This window comes from Vidua macroura, chromosome 21, assembly GCF_024509145.1.
Source record: "Vidua macroura isolate BioBank_ID:100142 chromosome 21, ASM2450914v1, whole genome shotgun sequence".
Taxonomy (NCBI): domain Eukaryota; kingdom Metazoa; phylum Chordata; class Aves; order Passeriformes; family Viduidae; genus Vidua; species Vidua macroura.
In genome coordinates, this window is record NC_071591.1 from 8,080,134 (window position 1) to 8,105,876 (window position 25,743).

At 43.6% G+C, this 25,743-nt stretch overlaps 1 protein-coding gene across 1 annotated transcript in view; it reads right to left on the minus strand.

Moving 5' to 3' along the window:
- PAPPA (pappalysin 1) overlaps positions 1-25,743 on the minus strand; it is a 173,690-nt gene that overhangs the window by 108,957 nt on the left and 38,990 nt on the right. The window contains exons 3-5 of the mRNA XM_053996450.1: positions 13,639-13,784; positions 8,864-9,157; positions 4,792-4,984 (exon numbers count right to left, since the gene is read on the minus strand). Of these exons, the coding sequence (XP_053852425.1) occupies positions 4,792-4,984; positions 8,864-9,157; positions 13,639-13,784 (633 nt within the window). The remainder of the gene's footprint in view (positions 1-4,791; positions 4,985-8,863; positions 9,158-13,638; positions 13,785-25,743) is intronic.

Below are 25,743 nucleotides of genomic sequence, written 5' to 3' on the forward strand. Positions count from 1 at the left end.
ACCTGCTGAAAACACCTGAAAAATACAATGTGGCAATGGGGCAGAACAAAGAAGAGGGAGACAAAGGTGGCCCACTCTTCCTTTCATGGTCTTTAACACTGGTAATGAAAAAATGTGGGCATGTTGTGAGTAACTTCTCTTCGTGTCTCACTTCACCCACCTGCACCACTGGCATGATATTGCCTCCCTATTTCATTTCTCAGCTGCCTATTTAGCAGAGGTTTAGGTGTCTGACTCAGCTTGCCTGAAAAATATATGCAAAACCAAAATTTAAAAAAAAAACAAGAAACCTGAATAAATGGTCCTGAGAAATCAAAATGTAGAATTATTGTTGTGCAGCTGTTCTTCAGACACCTCCACGACCAGTCAGGATAGAAGTCCCTGCAATAACAATCTTTCAGTTTCTCTACAAAGAGACTCTGCATTAGCACTTGGTCCTGGATGAGGAGAGGGCTCTGGAAGCCAAGTTTCCACAATTAGGACTGCTTTTTACTCAAATTAGCAGCTATACAATTTCATCACAGGCTGCCATGGTGGAAAAAAACTGTAGACTTATGGACAAACATTTCCTTTTACCAGTGAGGACTTGGAGGTAAGAGAGAAATCACAAGGAGCATCATGTGGGAAAGGCTATGAGCAAACTTTCTCTTTTTACTTTTCCAGTTTGGGAGCCAAACTCAACCCTGATGTAACTGCACTGGCTGAAAGGACTTACACAGGGGATGACTCCTGGGTTAAAGTTTTTGGTCTGCAGATTCTTGCACACAAATCCTATAAAGAGCCATGAATGTCAAACCTAATTATGGAATTGCATTTACAGGCTTATGAAAACTTAAGCCAGGTCCTTATACCTTATGAAGCCATAGACAACAAGAAAAAAAAACCATGAGCATAAATTGGTTCAAAAACCACAATTAATTGGGAATGATAGCCATTTCTGCCACCATATACATGTGGCACATGTGGCACATGACTGCCCAAAGTGCAGGCTAATGGAAAATCTAGACTTCTCTGTTTTCTGGTAAGCCAAATACTGGGGAAATTCCAGCTTATGAAGTTCAGAGCACAGGAGGAATTCATTCCTACAGCATGATATTTCAGTGAAGTGGGTTCAAAATCTAAAGATTACTAGTGAAAAACAGACCATTTCCTTCAGGGCCAGCACCAGTTCAGTAGGCAACTCAAAACCACTAAAAATCTGTCATTCCTTTGGGTAAAGAGTGCCTGTTTATAGACTAAATTTGAGCTGCTGTACTTGAAATTCAGGATTGGTCCTCTCCCTTCTAAGGCACTGAAACTCTCCAGCAAGGTTTAACAGAGTGATTATCAAGCCCAGCCATCTCTGGGACACCACACTGACCAAAATATTTGCTTGCTAAGAATGAGATAGAATCAGATTCATGGAAATAAATGCTGTCACCTCAATGAAAACTTGGAGAAAGATGCATTCAAAGATTTCTGCCCAAATTTGCTGCAGAGCCCCATGACAATAACTGTTCACATCTGCCCACGCATCTCAGACAGGAGGTGCATGAATGGATGTTCAGAGACAGCAGATGAACACATCCAATGGATGTAGTCAGGAAATGAAGTGACTTCTCTTTTTCTTGCTTGTTTTCACTTGTTTCATTTGCTTTATTGTTATTTTAATATTACATGTCATTGTGTGTGCATTTTTTCATGCTTTTTTGAAAGGGAGGATGGAGAATGGGAAGGATTCCAATCCTGTGGACAGGACCTACAAGAAGAAACGCTGGTTCTTGATATATTTGATTATTAGGGATGTCTGGGAGCCCAACTAGCTGCTGGAGCTTAGGGCCAAAGCATCTTGACAAATTTCCATGCCAGTAAGTGACTCTCTAGAGTGAGAGAGTAAATATCAATTGAACACTCTGAAGAGGCCAGGAGGGTCCATCAGGAAGAAGATTTTACTGCTGTGCACAACTCTTGTGTCTACTTTTGCTAAATTGTGAGAACGCAGGAGAGCCACTCCCAAATTTACAGGAACTAGGAGTTAACATTGCTTTCTGCCCCTAAATCCATGTAAGTAATTACATAATTTGAAGACCCTATGAGGAAAACATCTAATGCACCTATGAAAGAGTTGCATCTAAGCAGGGAACAGACACACGGTCTTTACTTCCATACCCCATCTCCCTTCAACCTGTCAGGACCTCCCACAGATACAGCCAGCCCAGTGCTACGTTTTTAAACAGAAGGCTAAATTTTCCCTCCCTGACTTTCATTAAGCAGAGGTCACTGCCTGTGCACAGCTCTGGAGAATAAAAGAGACATAAAAGGAACTTGAGTTACGCCGAGCACGCCCACAGCAGCATTGTAATTGGGATCAGGAGTGAGCTCTGGGAGTGAAATTCCTGCTCTTCCCTGCTTCCAGCACTCGGAACGGTCCTGGAGCAGGGAAGCTGGACCCAGTTTTGCCAGGAACCAGAGTGGAGGTGTGCTGCAGGACCACACCTGATGTGCTCCTGTGTGAGCCCCCCGAGCCCCTGCAGTGTTGACGTCAGGTCTTCATTAACAACTGTTTTGCGCTGGAGATCTACTTCTATTGGGCCACAACACTTGCTAATGTAGCCAGAGCCATTCATCCTTTGAAGGCCCTTTTACACTGTCAAAACAGCAAGGAAGGGGCCTCTGTGCATTAGAAACCAGGCCCAAGGCACTCAGCAGCTGAGTATCAGTCTTCTGTTTTTTACATGAATAGTCCCATTGAAGTGAATGAGTTTATTCATTCAAGTGAGGCAAGTAAAATTTGGGCCAATGGTGTGCACTTTGTGTAAAAATATCTGCAAAGATTTACAGTATTCCCACACACAGATAAGATTATACTTGGCCAATTTTACCTCCTACTTGTCTTGCACAGTGACCCAATTTCACAAATTGATACAGACATGAGTCTCTGACCAAGCAGAGCTGGACACGGCGGTTCTGGAAGTTCAGCACGTGGGCTTTTCCAGGATTACTCACTAGAATAACACTATCATCCTTGTTTTGATTAGCAGATCAAAAATTTGGGCATGTTTTAGACAGGATCATTTCTATGTTTCAGTGACATTTTGAAATGGTCACGGCAACATTGCTGTATCCGTTAGCAGTGGGAATCTCATTTTAACAAGGAATTGGACTCAAAGTATTTGAGGCTGTCTCTTTAAATCTCTTCAGTAATACTGAGCACACAGATTTGAAAACCCAAAGGACTTTTTTTTTCCTGGAAAATCACTCTTTATTTAACATATGATAACTCTGTTATGAAATTTTAGATTTAACGGGCTATCCACTGTGTGTTATTTAAGAAGCAAGTAACTAGAGGTTATTAAGAACATATTGATTGAGTTATAAGAAATATGTAATAAAGACATATTTGGTTACATAACAATTAACTCTGCATCAATGTGTTTTTTAGAGGCAGATGGCATTTATTTAACACACATTAAGCATCTTCTGAAATTTAAATTAAATTGGAGAAACTTAATTTACCTAAAAATGATTATGGGCTGAAAAATTCTGAATTAATTTTCAGAACTATATGAGTCCTTTTCGCAGGTAGGGAATAAAAGGATTTGGTTACAAAACTATAATTAAAGCAAACACTGTTCAGAGCGAGCACAAGACCTCTCTTTATCAATTCCTAACAGGATTTGATTTCCCTCCCCATATTAATCTGCAATAAGAGTGGAAAATCTCATCTGAGCAGAAAATAACAGCTCTCTGCCTAGTGGGATAAAGTGCAAGCTGGCCACTGAAATGTCCACGGTGTCCTAGCAGTGCTGGAAGGAGTTTCATCCCTGATGGAGGCAGTGGTTTCAAGGTGCTCTCCCAGCACAAAGCAGCAGTGCTGAGGCAGCTTTTTGGGTGCTAATACGCTTGTAAATTTGGCCTCCTGTGCTCTGAACTGCTGCGGTCCTGAAGGACACTCCAAGTTTGCTCTCTATAAAACAACAAAGCAAGAGGTGGAGAAGAAGTGCAAACAGGGATGTGAGTTAATGGTAATGCGAGAAGGTCAGTGATTTGGGAAGTTCTCTGCCAGGACTCCCATAGCTCCTGCAGCTCATCCAAGAGCTGCACAAGAGCATTTAGATCAACTACCCAGTTATTCAGGTCATACTGGGCAGAATTGCTCTGAAAGTGGGCTGCAATGAGGTGCAACTCCTGCCCAGAGTCCTACATTTTCCATTATTGATATCACATAGCTGCATGCCTGCCAGACAGGAATACACACCCCTACGCTGACCTACAGGACGACATTCACATCATATCCAGGGGTCTGGGACTTTGACTCTGCCTTGCTCAATTCCCATCTCACATCTACAGCTCAGAGGAGGAGGCAGCATTTGTCCCTGTCCCCAGTCCAGCCACCTCCTCCAGCCCATGAGCTCTGTGTTGTAAAAACAAGATCCACTTTGTCCTTGCAAAGGGAATGTGAAGGGGAGGAGGGGGGAACGTGCAGGCACAGCCAAAGCCCACAGGTATTCGTGAGCAGCAACAGCAGCAGGAATCACAGGGCTGGAATCTTTGATTGAAAATTCCTCCCATAACATATGGAGAAAGATTTGCCCTTTACATGGCAAATCAATGGCCTTCAACTGAGTGCTACAGGCTGAGAAAGGAAGAGCAGACAACAGATCAATAACCTCCTCAGCATGAACCAATTTAGGAAAGAGCCTTAACCCAGGCTGAGCACAGCACGTGACCAAGGTGCGCTCCTGGAGCGGGGCCTCCAGTTCTCCCCTTCCCATTTTTCCAGCATGAAAGTACAGAGCAGAGCATGGTCACCTTTCAAAGAAGTGGCCATCGATGGGTGGAAACCACTCGAGGGTGACAGAGGTGGAGGTGCGAGCCACAATCTGGGGGGCAATTGCCACGGGAGCCGGTTTCTTGGTGGGCTGCCAGCTCTGGTAGACGAGGTCCAGGTAGCAGTGCATCCTGGCCACCTGGTTGGGCGTGAAGGAGTCGGTGCAGTCATCGTCTGGAATTCAAACAGAAGCCACGTCAGCCACGTGGGAGAGGAGGTAGGAGCAAGGGGAAGAATTACGACCTGGTGAATGGCAGCTCCTTGGAAGGGCCGGGCTGGGATCCCACAGCACTCCAGAGTTAATGGTCTGTGAAGGAATTAGCGCAGCCATCACTTGTGGAGGCAGGTGAAAGGAAACAATGGTTAAAAAGGAAGGAAATAAATCAATAAACGTTCCCTCCCCCTGACCTGGGATACACCTGAAGCACCCAGAGATCATCCCTAAACGAGGCAGAGACACGGAGGGGAAGAAACAGAAAGCTTCAGTGCAGCACCTTCTGCTCAGGATTTGGGCCACCAGTGGAGCTCTGGGTTTAAACTAATTTCACATTTAAAAGAATATCTCTAAGAAAGAGATAAGGAAGATGGAAGGGTAAAGGAGAAAATACTGACTGGTAGTCATGCAAACTAAGAGCAACAGACTGTCAGATCTCTTAGATTAAAACACCAGAGAATTAAAAAATGCATAACTTTTAAAGTTCTTAAATTTTCTAATGAGCAAATAAAAATGTTCTGAAAGATCAATTCAAAATATCATTCCAAATACTGATAAAAATGTAAATTTTTGGTGCAGAAAATAACTTCAGTCCTATAAAAAATCTCCCCCACTACCACTATGATTCTAACCCCTTTCTGAACATTTCTTGATATTTCTTTTTCATTCAAAATGAAGGAATAATTATGCTGGATGACTTCCCATAAATACCCATTTCTCATTTCATCTTGTTTTCCTCAAACATGATTTGGCAACAAGAACACATCCAGTGCCCTCTGAACACCATACAGCTTCACAACTACAATGCCCCAGAGAAGCAGAAAATTGCTGTTTCTCTATTGTGCGGATCCCAGAGGGAATAAATATGTTGTGCAAAGTCACCCAGCAAAGCTATGCTGAGGAACTCGATGCTAAGCACTTCAACCATTTTTCTGGTGTTCTTCCCATCAGTTGAAAAGCTCTTGAAAACACAGGGTGTTTCTTCACATGTGCCTGCAGAGTTCCCAGCCCAGCAGAGCTCAGTCCCAGCTGGGATCCAAACAACAATGACAGTTCTGCACAGGTCAAGTGCTGCACTTCTCTGGGAAATGCAGGTCAGCGGAGGCTGCTTGGGAGTCGTGTGTAAATACAATATTGTGACAGCGTTAGGAGGTGCTCTGATGTTTGCAAGTCCGTGCCCTGTGGTACTCCAGAGGAACAAGAAAATATGAATTTCTTCTAAAGACAAATGAGTATTTGCTGGATAATTTAAAACCTGGCCACATCTTCCCAGAGATGCAGGCAAAAGGAGACAGCTGCGGTCGGGATCCTGCTCAGACTCCAGCCCTGCCACAGCAGGGACACACCAGCTCACGTGTTTTCCTGTGTCTCTCCCAATTCCACTGAGCAGTGACACTCCTCTGATCAAACATGCACAGCAGATAGACACACACCACCCGCTTGATAATATCTACAAATCCCTGTGGGCATGCAAAAAGCTGCTTTAATGTGACATCTCTGGATTTCCTCAATAATTATCGATGGTCTACCCCTGAGCACGCTGTAAAAGCCATAAATATTCTTCACGGAAGCACAGAAGGAGACAAAGGCCCTTAATAGCCATCATAAAAGAACAATAAAATATATATCGGACAAAGCAGTGGGACAATGGCACAGGAGAAAGATGACCTGCATTCTCAATCTGTTCAAACATCAGCACAGACTGTGTCCAGGGGGAGGGGAAGGGAGGAGAGGTGAGGGAGAAGGGTGCTCCACTCAATATCAAGAAAGGTTCAAGATCCTCAGATAAAGCATTAATTAGAGAAATTCTATACTTTGCTGGGATGATTACTCCAACAGAATTCAGAGGAAGAATTCGTAATGATTTCATGAAAAGTCATCTAAAAGGCTAACTTATCTTTTATTTGGGAACACCACAGCTATTTGGACTTGTAAAAAACATTTACAAGTCCTATTTCTCACACTACCTAATCTTTTGGCCATTGTAACTTGTTATTCCAGGAAAAATAAAAATTATCAGTCAAAGTCTGTGCTTTGCTCAGGGCTGGGGGAAGCTGGACAGATGGATGGGACAGGAACAGACAGACAACTACAATAGGATCAAGCTGTACACGAGCAGCAAAACAGAAATGAAAGAAAGGCAATTCCTAGAACTGCATGACCTCAACCTACATGTTTCAAAGGTATTTTGACAGCAATTTGATATCCTGATATATTTTACTCCACTGGCAACAACAGAAAAGCAAACAGATTCATGCTTGAGCTCTAGAGATATCTATCATGTCGCTTCACTTAATTTTTCAAGGAAAAAGAAGAGGTTTCAGCTCAGAACACCAGCACACATGTAGCTCCCAGGAGCAGATGGGTATCTCTGTGGTCTGCCTTTGCCTCAGCTCCCAAGTCAGATGGCAAGGCAAGTTCTCTTTGGAAGATAAGAGCTCAGAGTTTTGAAACAGGCACGCTCCACCTCTCACCACATCCACACGAGCAGATTTGGTGGGGGGATTTTGTCATCTGGAGTGGCCCTGTCTTATCTGAGGGATGTTACCATGAGGCTGGACCTGGTGCTCAGGCTCCCTGCCTGACCACAGGCACCACAGCACAGAGCACACTGAGGAGCTGACTTGGTGTGTTTGTCCCTGAAAGCACCCTCTAAACAAATAGAAAAATAGAGAGAAAACTTGGCATTGCTTTTAGCTAGTGCCACAAAGGGCATAAAAGCATTTTGGTTATAAATCATTTCAATCCATGCCCCAGATGACATTAAACACTTTGCTTCTCTACAGTTTTATTACAGAATAAGCACTCCTGTGACCTTTTGAGTGGGAAATCTGTGTTTTTGCCTGGAGTATAAAGGTGCCCTTCAGTGTCTGTAAGTATATTGGTTGCCTTTAAAATGTTGTTGATTCTGTCAGCTCACTGTCAGAGATTGTCACCACAGAAAGACCCTGTGGCCCAAAATAAGGGGAAATATGAGTCAAGGTATCCCCTGTTCCTTCTGAGAAATAACAGAAGAGCTTTCAGCTCCCCTTGAGTTTCCAGAGGTGCATCAAGGACCCCACTCCAGCCTCATCCAGTGGGCAGGGTCACAGGAGCAAATTCCCTCTTTGGGATATGCTCTGCTGGGAGAATGCACGTCTGGGCAGCAGAGCTGTGCCTGCAGAGTTGTAACCACGTCAGCTTTTGCTTTGAGGGGTGGCTTTACCACACTGATATGGAGCCTCTGTTGTTGCACTCCCAGTACAAACCAGCACAACACTCTGGTAGTCCTTGACCAGGCAGAATCCCACTGTTCACATTCTAAAGATGGTACTGGGATGTGATTCCAAATCAGACCCAAACATGGCATTTCAACAGACACCTGGAGGCACGGGCAGTGCCTCGTTAGTTGTCCACTTGTCACAGGGTTATCCGACAGCTTTGATGGTATCAATATTCATATGACATTCTATAGCTCCTTGGGAGAGTATAAACAATCTCTGGATTTGAGTTTTTCAAAGACCTCATAGATCAGGCATCCAGATCTCAGAGAAATAGGGTGTCAGGTTTGCTGTAGAGCCTTTAGAAGCTGTTTTCTTAATGCTTATCTCGTTTCTTCCATCCCCCAAACCTTCTGCCTGGTCTTCTCATGAAACTCTGTGAATTTGGGGAAAACTGGGATAAAATAAAAGGAGAACTAAAAAGGATTCCTGAGGCTATCAGGTCTGATCCCTCATCAAGCTGGGACCTAGACCTTTATCAGCATAAAGAAATGGACTGAGAAATCAGGGGTAATACCTCAATTCTTTGTTCCTGCTTAGCCACAGACCACCCCCAGCAACCCGAGCCAAGGCCAGTACCTGCGTAGCTCATGAAGTTACTGAATGGCGTGTTCAGGAAACTGTGGAAACCACAGGTGTCATTGCCAGGCCCAGGGTCCCCACACAGCTTGTGCTTAGGAGCAGGGTTGGTGTCACTGCACAGGTCCCCAGTCTCGAAGGAGGGCTCCGTTTCCATGCACGGGTCACTGCAGGACAGGATCTCAGAGATGCCCCTGAAGACGTGGTAGAGCCCCAGGCTGTGCCCAATTTCGTGGATCATGGTGTGCGTGTGACCAGGGATTCCGTAGAAGGAGGGATTCAGCACGATGCCACCTGCAAGGGGAAAGAGAATGGCTTCTAGGTTGGCCTTGTGTTCCTCAGGACAGCAGGAGAAAGGGGAAACACCTTCCTAAGGGTAGGTCCTCTGGCAGCTGGTTGGAGCCTCTGTAGCACAGACAGTTTTTTGCAGAACCAGACACATTTCCTGCCCAGCGAAGTTTCATCTCACCCTTAATCTGGGGCTCTAAGGAGGAGAACTGTGGGACAAAGCTCAACATCCCAAACCAAAAACACTGCAACAATCAGTCTTTCAACTGAATAAACTCAATTTAGTTTTTTTGTTAACTTATAGGAAAATCCTGCATGAAATTACTTCCTACTGTGCTATTTTAGATAATTTCATGTGCTTAAAGAGTGTGACTCTGCCCAGAAAGGTGTAAGCAACATATTTGACACCAATAGTCAAACAAAACACACCTGTGTATAATATTCCCCAGGGTAAAGATGTGAGAAAAGCTTATTAACTTCTGAAACACCCTGAGAATTGCAGAAGACTCCACCAATACTTGCAAATTAAGAGCTGGGCAAAGCAAAGAGTGCACATCCAGGACTGGAGCAGTTTTTTTCAGGGTGTCGTGGAGGCAGCTTTGAAGTAACTGTCAGAAACACACTGTTCATGTACTCAGAGAAGCCTGGCTTCATCTGAACTGCACAGTCCACTAATGAATATGCATTAAGTCTAAAGTGTCAAAAAATATGAAATCCTGGAATGTGATAACCCTGAAAGAATTATGTGGTTATTAAATGCTTGCAAAGAAAACTAACGGTGTTTTCTGTTGTATGAATTAAGGGATGTGCAAATAAGCAAATGGCAAATTAATGAGGATTTGCAGTACACTGAATTAATAATATGAACTATATTTTTAGCTCAGTTAGATGTACCTTTGTATTTAAAATATGCTTGATATTTTCATTATTTAGCTTGTTGATCTCAACTTTTCCAGCCCTTTATTTAAAACTCTTTTTGCATCCTGCCTATCATGAGAAGAGCAGACTGCTTTGTAAAAGTTATAGTGGGAATATAAATCTTGGACATGGTACTCTAATAACTTATTGACAATGAGGAGAGAAAAGGTTTTGGCAGCAGGAACTTTATCAGTGGCTGTAGCATAGGGAAGATGAGGTCGCCAGGTTCTGATGCACCATAGACCTTCATCCTCATCTGCCTGGAGACTCGGTTGTAAAAACCATGAAATTACAGGAAAATGAGACCATGACATTCTTAAGAAGTCCTCTAAATTCCACTCTCAAACCAATTAGGTCTATACCACCCCTCACACACTCTGGCCTGTTGCCTCTTCACAACCCCTGATGACATGACTGCCCCAGCAATCAATGTCAGCACTCAGCATCCCTACAGCTGCAAGGATTTAACTCACATCTAATCTGAATTGATTTTTTGGCAATTTAAGTTCATGACTTCAAGTCCTTCCTCGCACGGATATGAAGAACAGAAGATTCTCCTCCCCTTTCATCAGCTTTTATGAGATTGTCATCATCCCCACTTCAGGCTCTTCCCCTTCACTCTGAATCACTGTAATCCCTTCAGTGTTTTCTTGGAGCTCAACCCTTTTCCTAGACCTCCCTGACTGTGGTTCTGCTTTGATTTTCCCCATTACCTCAGGTTTTCCTTTAAGAACAACGTCCAAAACACAACATGCAGCACTTCAGTTGAAGCTGTGTCAGTGCTGAAGGAGCACTTTGGATGTCCTGAAGGGACACATGCATAAAATATTAGGAGAAAAAAGATCTTCCCTCTGAGCAGGGACACGTGTGAAAATGTGCACAGGGCGGAGAGGAATCCCATGGGCATATACAAATACATAAAAATCGTTTTAAAAAAAAGAGAACAGAAAATTTGGATACGTACACGAAAGAGTAAATGAAATCTGCCATGCTGCAGCATCTTGTCTCCTATGCCACACATAGCATCTGCACCTCCTTTTCACAGCACTGAACTGTTCCTCACACCAGTTCTCCACATTCCCAAATAATTATATACAGACCTACCAGCATGCAGCTCAACAATAAACCCACGATTCCTCTCTCTCCCCCTCTATAAAATAAAAGCTCTGATTCCTCTGGTGCTTGGTCTCTACCAAGGTGGAGCCATTTATACACAGAGAGTACCCTGACATATTTTTTGGGGTTCTCTATCCAAAAAGAATTCCAGAGGCTTTTTTTTTTCCCAGTGGCAGGAATATTGGTGAAATTCCTCAGCAGGATGTGCCTTCAGTAAAGGCTGGTTAAATTGTTCTGGCATTGGAGAACCCTGAGACAGCTGGAGAGGGAGATTTTATTTTTGCCTTTGTTGAAAATTTATATTTTTTATAGCTGTCAAGAATCTAAATCAATTGCAGTTTTACAGAAAAGATAAACTCCCTCACCCAGACAATCTCTATCCCAGCCTTTAGATCTGCACCACAGGACATATTTCATATTTTTTATTAAGTACATATTGGATTTATAGAAGAGAGTAAAAAAGATTAAAGATGAATTCTTACAAACCAAGCACAGGTCTGGGAGGGCTGTTATGACAGGAAATTATGAGCATTATTTATTTATTTTTTACTTTTTTTTTCCCCCCTAGCAAGTCAAATTTAATCTGTTGTCCAATGTCTATTTTTTTTCTTGTGAGATCTTTTTTTTGGTCAATGAACTCTGTCAATGCTCTGTAGGAGCTGAATTTAAATTGTTTTGCTCGGGCATGATGCTGATAATTAGCTTAACGAAGTGACAGAAGAACTCATCAGGGCTTTGGGCAAGCCCCAGCCCTCTTGCAGAAGGTTCTTCTTGGCACTCTCCCCTTGTTCTCTGCTCCCTCCCATGGCAACACCAAGGGAAGCTGTGAAAATCCTCATTTAGGGAAGGAGCAGCTCTATTACAGCCATATCCCACTTGTACAGTGACTGGGGCTAATGTTTCACAGAATCACTGAACCTTCTGGGTTGGGAAGGGACACACAAGAATCATCAAGTCCAGCGCTTCAGCAAATGGCCCACACAGGGATCAAACCCACAACCAGCAATCCACGCTGGGTGTCATCCCAAAGTGATAGAAATCCCATCACTGTGGGTGCTGGTCAAGGCTGGGGTTAAGATCTATCTTTGTTTTTGCCAGATGCTGTCTTGGGAAATGGCCACTGGTTGGCATTTACAGAACCTTCTGGTTTGGGCGCTCCCAATAGGAGCCTGCAGAGATGAGGCTGCAGGCAAGCCAGAGTGGAAGTGGTTTCAGTTCCAGCTGAGCTCAGCAGGAGTGTCAATGTGTAAGTGCTGCTCCTTGGGAAGGGAAGTTTGCTCACACTTCTTCCAGAGCAGCTGCAGAGCTGGATGTTGTAATAAAATATTTAATAAACTGAAGGAGGGCAGCCAGTGCCAACTGCTTGGTCTGACCACGGAGCCTCTCTCTGCTGAGGAGGCAGGTGACCATGAAGACATGGTAACATCTCATCTTTGGGGTATTTTTGACCTTGGAAAAGCCTCCCTGATTGATGGCTATTCCATACAGCTCAACTTCCATTGTATGTTTTAGGATAATAAACTCTGCTTGTTCCCCTCATGTAGGTTTATAGTCACCATATCTTTTTTATTTAGCTCAACATGGGGTTGTGTAATATAAAAACTGGCTGAAACAGTCTATCACAAAGATTTAACTTGGCTGAAATTGGACTTCACTTCCAGCCTAGGAAGGTCTGGATGAGCTGGTGAAATATCTGGAAAACCTATGTGAACTCCTGCTCGGAGATGACCAGACCAGGTTTGCAGCTCAAGGGAGGTTTGTGAAGTTAGGAGAAGCTCATACTGATTCAGTCAGTGCCTTCTGAACCTTTCGAGGCTCCTCTGACATTCTGCAGGGAGCACAGGTCCAGTGGCACTGCAGGTGGCAGTGAGTCATTTGGGAGGCTGCAGAGCTTTGTCTGGATCCCCAGGTTCCAGCAACAACCTGGTTATGAAACACACCGGGCAATCTGCAGGGTAGTGAACTCCTTCCAGTTCCACTCAAGTGAACATTAGAAATACAATCCCTCAGCTGTTTGCTTTTTTGCATATTGGTAGAGAAAATAGCAGATTTTAGCTACAGTCTGTCAGCTAATTGAATACTTGCTAATGAACTAAGGATCAGAATGTAACAGGCTAAGGTTAAAGATTCACCTCTGTCTCATCCCCTCACCTATCCTCCAATCTTCTGCAAACTGCTCCCATGGAGTGAATGCCCTGCAAAGTAGCTTCACTGAAAAGGTGAAATACTTTCAGCTTGACATCATCTACAAATACCATAATATGCTTTGGGTTTATAACCTAATATTTTCCTGGTTGTGAGCCAGTATCTGGGAATCGTGAAATACTTTTTTTCCCCTGACTATATATTAGAGGAATGATAAGAAATCAGAACAGAGCTTAACGCATATTTGTCTTTCTTTCTTAGTGCCTCAAAAGAATGCTTTGCAAAGAAGAAACATCTTTATCACTCACCTAGATGCATCAAGGCTTCTTTGTCCCAGGGCCAAGTTGCCACTCCAGCCAGCTCTTCCTCAGAGGAATTGGCAAAAAAGATGTTGAGGTGTGTGGATCCATCCAGTTTCAGTATGTTCTTAAGTTCATTGACATCCAAGTATGCCCTGTAGAAAAAGAAAAGCATTTTTTTCCCTAAAGGTGACACAAAAGCAACAGAACACTGAAGAAGTGCTGCAATCCAGGCAAAGGTCTTATAATACCCTGCATATCAATCACCTGAAATGTTTTAATAACCCACTCCCAAACATTGATTACTTTGCATCCATGTAGTGAATCTCATCTAAAACTTCAGACCATTGATTAACTAAGGCCACAAAATCCAAGGTAAATACATAAAGCTGTCCACATTCTCAAGATAAGTATAGGAATCCATTTATTATGAATGTAATTAACCAAGTATTATGGTCAGTAAATCTTTTTACACCAGCAGTTAGCTTGCACATTTCCTCTAAGCTGTTTGTTGTTGTTACCTCTAATTTTCCTTCACAATAACAAGTTTCACATCCTCAGACTGGCACCACAACTAACACCAGCTCACAGAGCCACTCCTTAGCACCAGTGGCAGTCACTGGAGCTGAAACCCACATGGCCTAACCCTGACATCCCATAGCTGGTTGGGAACTGCTGTTCCCAAAAGGCAAAGTTGTGCCAAGAGGTTTCCTTGCACAAGTTCTCCCCAGGAGTAGTACCATACCATGATATAAATTCCTAAGGCTCCTCAGGTCCTCCCAGGGTGAGCAGCATTTCTCTTAGCTTTTGGCATGCCTGGAAATCACAGAGCAATCTGTTTGCAGGCAAGCTAAGCCAATCCCTTAAGCTTGATGGCTGTTGGAGGTACCTTTGCTCCTTTAAAGGAATAAATTTTCTAATACTGGAATATAGGAGCACATACCATGGTGCCACACTGCTTGCACTGCTCCAACTCACAGTACAGCTGGAGAAAACAAAATGTAATATTAAACCCACTGGTTCTCTGTTTCCAGCTCACACTGGCTTTTGATATGAAGTGTTGTGATAAGAGAAAAGCTAGAAGGGGGATATGTTGTAGTATGTCCACTTGACAGGTGGAGACCCTAGAGCGAGGGATCACACTGAGCCAAGCATGGTTCAAAGGCTGTAAGGAACAGACACCACCACGGTCTTGAGCAGGCTGATTCCTGCCTCCTGGAGTCCCCCTTTGTGAGTGTGCATGGATGTGTAAGGCTCACATAGCTCTCCCAAGCCACACACCCCCACGAGCTCTGAGAAGGGTTCCCTGCATACTTTGCAAGGCTTTTGCTCCCAGAAGGGTAAAGAAAAAATGGGGGAGCTGGCTCAGCACCAAGATCTTCTTGTCCTTCCCTGGAGGACTCCCAAATGGAAAACACATTCATATTTCCACAATAGCTTCCCCTGCCACTTGCTGAAGTCATTGCCTCCAAAATAGATCATGGCTGGGTGTCCCCAGGCCCTGGCTGACTCATGGAGGAAGATGTGCTCTTTGGGGACACCAGTGGAAGGGGATGTTTCCGTTCCACAGAGTGTTTATCTTCCAATCAAATGGGGATGACATCCTGAAGGACAGGTCAGCTCTGTGACCCTTTACACATTTCTCATCTCTCCAGTGTTCTCAACACATCCATGGAAAATACACAGACCTTCCCCTTAGCTCCTCGAGCTCGTCCTGCCTGGATCGGCACGATGCTCTGAGGCTCTGCTCCATCTACTCCCAGGATCTTTTCTGTGCCTTAGAAAACATCTTTTCCAAGCATGGGCTCCTACTTAGACACATCCATGAGCAATAGCTTGAAATTACATGTGAGAACTGATGTGCACTTCCAAATGTTCTCAGTGTGAGAGCATTGAGGGAATGTGTGACAGGGGTGTGACCACAGGGAGGGGACAGTGTGTGCCTGCACCTATGGCAGCATCACTGATAGTGAGCAAAAGTGTAAGAGAGAGTGTGGGAGTGATGTGGTGCTTCGTGCAAGAGAGAGGGGCAGAAACAGAAGCACCTAGTGTGATTAGAACAATGTTTATGTGCTTGTATCACAGTGGGAAGGAAGGTCCTGCTGCCTGGACTGACGGCACTGTTGGCTCTGGATGCAGATGCTTTATGCACATGCAAATCCCTGTAGGAGTAACCATAATCCAACTCTCCTCCTGAGATTACCATTTTTATCCTTCCTCTTCCCTCATGGTTTCAAATAATCTAAACTAATATTTCTTTATTCTCAGCTGTCTCTTTGCTTATCGTTTACACAATCCAATCCCCATTTATCTCTCAGTGCACGGCCACAGTTGCTCTTTCTCTTCCATACAGCCCATGTGCTCCAACATCCAGGGCTACATGGATTATTACTGCAAAAAAACATCCAAAGCAGACAGCATTTAACTAATTGGCCAGTGATGGCAATGTTTCACTAAGACTGGACTCATGCCTCATGTAAATCCATCCTACTAAGTCTTTTGGACTTGGTTTTCTGATATTTCTCTGACCACTTTTCTCTGCTAGCCAGGGGAAGGCTGTGAGTGAGCAGAATGTATTCAGTGGTGGAAGAACAGAATGCCAAGAGGGTTTTAAGCAAAAGATCTGCCCAGGTGTAGGTGTAAGTAGATCATGCTTGGAAGGCAATAAATGCAAACTTCTTCATGGAAGCAGCCAGCAACCCCCAGCATGTAAACGTGCCCGAGCCCTGAGCTCAGGCAGAGCCCTGGGAAGTTGTGAGTGTGTGCCTGTGTGAGCGTGCAGCAGCAGGGATGTGAGTGTGGCAGTGAGGGCTTGGACACTGCACACACGTGAGGCAGACAAGAGAATGTGAGGAACCAGTGTGTGCGTGTGTAAGAGATAAAAACACGAGCTGGAATTCCTTCCTCTCCTTCCTCCCCATGTTTCTAATAACCTCCCATCCCTATCCATCATCGCCACATTCCTACACTCAAGGAGGCATAAATTAACTACTTTTGCAGTTCATGTCCAACTCCGTAGCCGCAGGCAGCAGACCCAGCAGTTACCAGGTCAAAACAGCTTTCAGTTATTGCTTTGGACTAGGCTGACTCCCCCCTGCTTCCTTATCAGCCCAGACTATCTGACCCAGCGCAATCTGCGAGCGCTGCTTACACTTCTCAAGGTTATGTGGGTCCCCTGACAGAGGACATTATGTCTGTCACATGGGCTCGTGCCAGAGAGAGCCAAAGAGCCCAGCCTTTCCAGCACTGCCAAACTCGCATTTCAAAGACATGAGTGCAGTCTTGGAAAGGGATCAAAGCCTTTCCAACTGTCATTAGAATATTTCCTTTATGCATCTCTCTGTGAGTGCCAGCAACATATTTTATAAAATTCATTGGCTCGAGATGGTACCTCCAATATAAACCTGAATGGGGGAACTGTCAGGGCAAGTCTATGTGGAAAACAAAACAAAACCCAAAGCACAACAAAACACGTGTAATTCCTGTAATGGAAAAAACATACGATGCTGTGAGCATGCCTTGCTGGAGAAAGCCTAATGAGCCTATTAGTGCATCATAAAAGGTCTCCTTTGCTGGAATCTGTTTTAGACATAGAAATTCTATGGGCTGTTTAAGGCCATTTGGGACATCAAATCATATCAGGCAATGCTCACATTCCCACCCAGATCTTTTCATCGACTTATTTGTTCAATGCACGGTTTTTGTTTTCTTCTTCCCTCTGCTGCAGTGCAAAGAGCCGTCTGAAACTGTTCTGTGCAGCAGCTCCCCATTATCCAGTGAGCCCCAGCCCTCAGTCAGGGATATGGATCCCATGCAGTGCTCCAGTTTCAGTCTAATGGAGTTCTTAGCTCACCCAGCAGTGTCTCTCGGCAGCCCTACCCATCACACAGCCCACCCCATCAGTCACCCAGCCATTATCCCCATGACTGTCTCATCTGTCAAACCCATTTCCTGTCCATTTGGGCTGTGACTCGTCCCCAGGCACTGAGGTGAAGCCCTTGGCCACCAGCCCCACCTGCCTGTGGGAGCCACTGTGAGGAGCTCCCTTTGCTGGACCTTCCCTCCACATCCAAACCCAGCCACAAACCCCTGTGCTGAGCCACACATTTGGCAATGGCTCTTAAACTCAGCTGATAACAGGTTTAATCATATTAAATCTGGTTTTGGTGACTAGAATTGAGCAGTTTTGTTGGGGGTTGGCAACATTTCCTCCTTTTCTTCTAAGTCAGAGAGTGGTTTCCCCAAGTTTCCCTGATGTGGCTGGGCTGCAGCTTCTTGCACTCCTGGTTGTTTTTGCAAGGAACACAGAGCCTTAGAAGCCTTATTGTTAGGAAATTTCCTACTGTTTGCTCCCAGTTATTCTCTATTTGCCTTTGTTTTGTTTTGGTTTGTTTTTTTCCTTCAAAGACAAGTGTCACTTTACAGCTAGAAAACAAACAGGGTACTTAAGAGATTATTTGTAAGATCCGATCCAAACACAGAGTAAGAACTTTGCTATCTGCTTACTATGGAGTATGGTCTGCAACTGCCTGGTGAGTTTGTTATGAACAGAAGGCACTACATTTCATCCTTAAAAAAACCCCAACCAACAACAGCTAAAAAACAACAGCACTCCCTGAATTGGGAAGTCAGCCTCAAAATATCTCAGATTTCAACACTGACATACAGTCCTATCCTTTACCTACTGCGTTCAGCACACAGCAGGACAGGGTAAATCTGCTGGAATCACAGGGCCCCAGTGAATCACTCTTCTTCCCAAGACTCCCCAGAAGTGTCAGCCCAGCCTAAACCACAGTGTGTGGTTTAGACAAAGAGAAAGCTTTTCTTTGGACAGCCCTGGAACACTCTCCACCAGCCTGTGACAGATCCTGGTGTGATTCCCCACATGGTGTGGCTGACAGGTCTTGGTGGTGTTCCCTGTGTCCCTCTGGGTCTCATCCTGGCCCCGAGATTCAGGGAAGCAGCAGTGACCACAGCAGTCGGTGTGTGCACAGGCACCCAGCACGTGTCTGTCCTGGCTGTCCAACTCACACAGAGTGCCCAAGGTTTCAGGGTGCACTGCACACCTAGAGATTCTCAGTATCTGCAGTGAAGAGCCAGAACACTTTTGAGATAAAGGATATTCTTCCTGAAGATAGTGGCAAGAGCCATGACTGCAACAGCACTGAAAGCTGACCTTGAAATGGGGCCATTTGGCAGATGTGCACAGCTGTAATTTATCTTTTCCTCTTGTGATTTCTCAGTCCTGGGTGGTTAGACAGCTAACTGTCCTTTTGAAGAGGCAGTGTTGATGCCAGTGTGAGAGCTGCCTTTTGCCCTCTGTCTTAGAGTCACAGAAAAGCGAGTCTGGAAAGGATGTCCAGAGACCACAGCTGCCAGCCCTTCACCCCTAAGCTAAGGCATCTTCCTGTGTCACCAAGCAAATTTTTATTTAGCTCACTTAAAACCACACATGACAGGGACTATGTCACTGTCCCAGTAACCTGCAGCTCTTGTTTCAAGTCCTTTATGGTCAGAAAGGTTTTTCTTTTTTTCTCTAAAGGTCAGCTTAAATATTTTTTGCTCTATTAGAGGAGTATTTGTGCCATTCAACCACTGACAGGGAGATTGGATTCCCTTCAGCTTTACCAAACCTATTACTTATTTGAAAGCCTACTATATCTCCTGTACATCATTTAATTTTTAGGTTAAAACCATCTTATTTCCTCAGCCTTTCTCACTGCTTTTAAGACCTCTGCTTGTTTCTGATGCTCTTATCTGCACTCTCCACATCTCTCCCAAAGGCAGGTCATCAAAAGGGGACACAGCCCTCAAGCTGAGAGTTTATCAGTGCCATGTAACTGCTACGTTTGTCCTGTCTGTCACCTCCAACCTGACACAAAGACACAGGAGAGATTTCAGACCTCCGAATATTTCTAATTTCTTTTTATTATTTTTTTTTTAAACCTGAAGTGTTACGGGTCTATAAAAAACCTGTATAAAAAAAGACAATCTACAAACTCTCTTTAGCAGTGGATGTGCAATAAAATTTGTGTCTGACCTGATGTTAAAGATTTGCTTTTGCTGGCAAATTCAATTTTGCTCCTCATTTCAAACGGATTGCCATAAATCATGTGCAGCAGGAAGCGTGCCTCATCTACACTGAGTTTAGTGCTAATTTAAGACACTGGTGTAAGTGTAGTAAAAATCATGATAATTTATTGATAAAGGTATAAATCTTTCAGTGATTGGGACAGAGCCTGAAACAGAGCAGAACCAGAATACTACAAGTGAGAGGCTTCAGGTCCCAGTTTAGATCCAGATCACTGCCTGTGTGCACACTGAAATCCAAGTGTGTTCTGTAATTCCAGCCACATCCAACCCAGGCAGTCGCTAGGTCATGTCCACAAGCATAAATTGCAAAGCACTGTCAGCACATGCAGGCTTGGCAGCTCTGAAAGAATTTTGGTTTATCTGCTGTAGCAAAATGTCCTCTACAGGCCCCAAAATCTGATCTTCCGTTATGACAGAGGAGAAATGTTTTGGCAAAAAAAATATAATAACGATAAGGATCCAAGAAAAGCCACTTAGGATAATTGTTCAAATGTAAATCCAGCTCCTTGGGTAGGTTGGTAGCCCCTGCTGAACTCTGTGTCACTCTGTGACACTGTTAATACATTCAGGTGAGCCTGCTAAGCCTGGACATGGGGTTTTACATCACCGACAGGTTTTACAGTTAAGACTGATCCCTAAGCAAAAAATAATGCAAAATAAAAGCCAATGTGGCTATAAAACTCTGGGTGTTCATTGATCCCAGGTTTCCCTCTTCCAAACTGAATTAATTTTACCACTAGGATAGTAACTCAGGCTTTACTCACCCAATTAAACAAATACGTAAAAAAAAATATAGAAGGAAAATAAGAATTTTACTGTACAAAATATGGGAGTCTGAGAGCATCTCCTTGCTTGAAAGTAGAGAATTTTTACAACTGTCAGGTTATCAGTTTCATTCCATTTGCTTTGAAACCCAGGCTTTCCAGCAGGACAGTCCTAGAAATACACAAATTTCTACTGTAACAATAAATCTATAGGACTGAGAGGAAAAAAAAAAAAACACCTGATACATAAAGGAAAGTATTTTCTGTTAAGTTTTAAAATCAGTATTATCATCTTAGAACACTAAGGGTGCGTCCCTGCCCAGCGCTCTCTGACCTCAGAAAAGACTTTCAATAAATGGTACAGCTTTATTTCATGCAATCACTTAACTCCTGGAGGTTGTTAATGCACGATCTACTTAACAGGCTGAACCACAGCAACAGGCTGGAATAAATTTGGTGCCTGGACTACTCCAGACCTTGTGCTGGGTCCTCTCTTGGTTTGTTCATGTGAGCCTGTACTCTGAGCCAGCCTCCGCTCTCACTGGGCTGCACACAAATATCAGCATTGATTGTGATGTATTTACTCCAGTGTAAATTTACAGTTAGAGCAAAATTTGATTCTCAAAGTGCAGTTTAAGGTTCAAATCCAAAATCTCAAAGGAAACATCAGTTGAAACGACCAATTTTTGCCCAATTTTTGGCCAAGGCAACTTGCTTTTTAAGGGAGGGAGGCGGGTTTCCTTAGATCTCCACACGGATTCTCTCAAAGGTTTGTAAATCCTTGCCAAATCCTTCACAAACCTGGGCTCAGATTCAGAAATACAGTGAAAACAGATTTTTTTTTTCTCTCTTTTTTTCCCCCTCGGCACTTCTGCTGCTGGTTCTGGCCAGGATAAGAAAGAGCAGAGGCTAAGGGAAAAAGATGATGCAAAAATTTTCAAATGTCTAACATGTTCTGTCTGAGCTCTGGGCAAAAACTTGGGATGGCTGTTTGTGTATACAACATTATATGTTCCTTTCCTCTCTTTATCTTTCCAGGCTTTACTACCCAGTTCTTACACCCCACCTTTAGATAACCTTTACGTAGGTTTAGGAAGAGTTGCAGTGCTGCAGAGCATAAATACCTGATTATTGAGCCTTCTGCTTTTGCAGGATCTATGTCCAAGAGTGGAGCAACTTTTGAGTTCCCTCAAGCAGCAAGAACTGAGAACCCCCATTTCCTTGCATGACCATAACAAATTATTAAGCTACACAGAGCTCCGTAATATACTACAGAAAATAACCAACTGCACAGAACTAGGAAAAGATACTCTGGCTGGCCAACTTGCAGGGAGAAAAAAAAAAAAAATAGAAAACAAAGGGAAAGCCTTGGCAGAGAGAATTGTGATCTTACTGTACAATTAACTTCTGAGACAGTGAGTAGGATTAAAGGATGGAACATTTCATTTAAAACAGCAAAGCATTATGAAGCATATATGCACATTTCACATGCCTTTGAAATCAGCAACACTGGCAGGTTTATTTGTTTTGATTGTCTCTTTTTCTTTCTTTTACAACTTTGGGATTTTTTTTTTTTTCTCTTCTTTTCAAGACTAGAGCTAAATGACCCATGAGAAATGTACTGTAATTTGCCTCTTATCTACCCCTCATCTCCATCTGATATTCCCTCTGCCCTGGTTACCCTGATGTTTTTCCAGACTCTCCAGCCTGAACCATTGTAACAAGGAGAAAAGTCAAACCATAAAGAGAGAAGTAGCGTAAGGATATTTTCAGGAACCTGTTCTGTTAAAACAGATTTCCTTTGCCACTTCATGAAAACCTCTTTTGGCTGCAGCCAACCTCATTCACGTACACGGGAGAATTTAAACCCATAGAGGAAGGTGTATAAATTTCAGACTAGTTTAACTCTCAGTTGTGCTGCTTGGCACTTGTACACTGCTTCCCCTCTGGGCCTCAGAAATCTTCCTAAACTGAAGATGAGAGAAATTCCATTCTGGTCAAAGCCCTGACACCAGCCCTGCACTGCTCCAAGCCCCATCCACCCGCTGAAGTGATGCTGAAGCAAGACAAAACCCCTTGTGCTGGGCCTCCCCTCAAGAAATTTTACCATGAGTGAAGAAGTCATAAAATAGGCAAACAGAATATTTTTCCTTGTCTTCTGAACGGGAAATCTGACAGCAAGGATTAGCTCCTCTATCCCTTGAGCCTGCATTCTCTGATAATATGGATCATCTTTCTTTTAAATAAATGGTGTCCTGTGTTGCAGATACTTGAAGTTTTCTGCTGGTGGCCACTAATCATATTTTATGAGCCTTCACTCATATTTTACAATTTTTGGCTTGTATTTTAATATCTCAAAAAAAGTCCTGAAGGTCTGGTGCTCCACTGATGGAACATCAGCGCTCCCTACAATGAGCTGGTCCTTCCCAAATCTCCCAATTTCACCATTCCTGAAGACAAAGCAGCACATTAACTTCATAAACAGATTCTTGTGGAACCAGGCTCTGCTTTCAATGAGGAAGCAGCCACTGTTGTAATATTTGGCATTTACCACCTCTCAACCCAAAGCTTTCAAGAACAACCAACCAAGATATGGGCAAACATTGCAAAACAGCTCAAGTAAGGGACCTTTTAGTTTCAATTAACTTGATTTTTTAATGAAAACACCAGAGATCAGGAATGCAGCCTGTCATAACTCCCTTGAACAAGGATGAGAGTTAGGTAGAGCCTCTGTAATATAGAGATCTAGAGGAAACTTGTGACTTTAAGACAGAATTTTCTTTAACTATGAGACTAACTCAGAGCAATTTCTATATTAAAATGTTTAAAAATTCCTAATACTAAAGCTGAACTCCAGCCTGTCTTCCTCATCTCCATCCTGGATCAGGCTTGTGATCACATTTGCAGCCTGTTCAGACATCTGCCTTGCTGGTGGGACCTGTGGAGCCACAGTTGGAGTCACTTTGGTTTGGCACTTCTGGAACACTGGGAAATTCTTTGTGCCCCCTCTGTAGAGTCCAGAAAAGCATTGAATTAACCCATGTGCACAGCCCTGTCCTGGGCTCCTGCTCCCTGTGCCCTCTGCCCTTGGAGTAGCAGCCTTTTGTGGGTGGGATGGGTCAGGATCCTGGGTAGGCTCCGTGGGTCACATATGTGGGAATACTTGGGAATTTTAGGGAGCAGCAGACAGGTCTGGGTTGGGAGCACTGTGGCCATGGGGTGCTCGCAGTGCAATTGCTGCTCCTGCAGGAGGGGACACGTGGCACTGTCCCTGCCAGTGCTGCTGGCACTTTAAGGGGCTGCTCCTTCAGCATCTTCCCTAATTACCACACAGCAAAAAATGCAGGGTGAAAAAAGATCAAGATCAAATTCTTTGCTCCTTTCATCGTACTTTTTGACACTAATCCTCCCTGCACATAAACCCCGTGCCACAAAGGGAGATATACATTGAGATTGCAATGAAGAGCGACTTGGAATCAGGCCGACATCAACATAAAAAATAAAATAAAATCACATAAAATCACAAAGGACCTAGCATGTTTATTGCAGATCCTTCTGGAGTTGATGGGCCAAAATAACCACTCCAAATATGCAGCTTGCAAAACATCCCTTTTGCTTTGGAGATGCTGCTTCTTTTCTGTTTTTGTTTTTCAACTCATGGACTTCCAAATCTCCTTTCTTAATCTCCTGTCAGGATTGTGCATGAAGCGGGTCCTGCTGCAGTGGGAAGATCATCAATGGTTAGGGTAATCCCAATCTTCCTCTTTTGTGAGAACAAAATGAAAATCTGATTCAAATGAGACTGGCTGAAATTCCCTCTTATTTCATCTTATGCAGAAAAGTGTAGGAGACATCCAAGTGAGATTACAAAGAACATGGTCTGGTGATGGAAACCTCAATTCAAGGAAACCAAGTGTCTTGCAAGAGAAGCCTCACATTTTCAAGGTTCAGGAGCTGGTTTTATCTCTGTCACAACAAAGGAATTATATTTCTCTCTTTTTGGTTTCTAGGGAGTTTTTTTCATGGGATATTGATGGATCATAACGATAAATCTTTATCTTCAGCTGCAAAGCCTTGAACACATTTTAAGGAAAAGAAAAAATTGAATAGTCAGATGCAAAGGACTACTAAATATTATGAGATTTGCAAAAGCTGGTTACTCTTGTTCTTTTCCAGCCATGACGAGATTACAAGGAAATAGAAAATGTCAGTCGCTGAAACTGAAATTTTACATGAGAACATTTAGCTTTGAAGTTCCCAGAATCCACAGTCAATTGCCAGGTGATCTGGCAGAAACAACAACACACCTGCAGTGAAAATAGTTCAGAGTTGCAAAAAGAAAATATTGCAGACAGTGTATTTCCTAAAGCCAACTATTTTTTTTTTTTTCAATTTCTACTCTTGCTCTCTAGGAAAACAGAAAGAAATGAATAAAAGAGCAGGAGAGAGATGTAGTAGATCATACCTTTGTCAAGGAGACTGCTGGGAAGCAAAACATGCCAACAGCGTCTGTAACAGACACCACAAACATAATGAACTCCTTGACATTGAATTCCTGCCCCTCATTTCTCTCTGCTGAGCCTGAGACAAGACGCAGGAGGAAAGACATAAATGAGCCTTTTCCAAACACTCAAGAACTTTCAGAATTTGTGTTTTTTAAACCTGTGCAGGACCCACAGCTCCTGCACAGATCCCTGGTGTGCATTTGTGCTTCCCAGAGTGGACAGTTCCTGAACTGGAGGAAGTAGCCAGCAGAAGATCAGCAGTGGGCAGCAGCCTGAGCCAGTGCCCAGGTCAGGAGCTGGATGGAAGGACGTTTGGATTTCCTCACATATGGATCTGCTAACGTGTGTACCAGAAAACAGGCACTATCAGCTCAAAACACAAGGCTGATTGTAAGCATTCCCTGGGGGACGCATTTCCCAAGACCCTGCTAAATTGGACTGGCAGCTTATGAAACGCACAGCTCTGATCCAGCATGTAACTGTAAACTATAGGAAATCATACCCATATATTTGGCCTTCAGACACGAGTGCAGAAATTGCCTGTTTTGGCACCACAAGCCTGTGGATCCACGTGAATCAAACCCAGACCTCTTGCAGAGGGCTGTGAGAATGCAAAGATCTGTTCTCCACTGCCAAATGATAGCACAAGAGGGGGAAAACTCTAATTTTCCTTTATGGCAAATTTCTTGAGCAACTTTTGCCCTGATCATGACTGCTGTGGACAGGCCATGCAGTTTAATTTGCCCATAAAT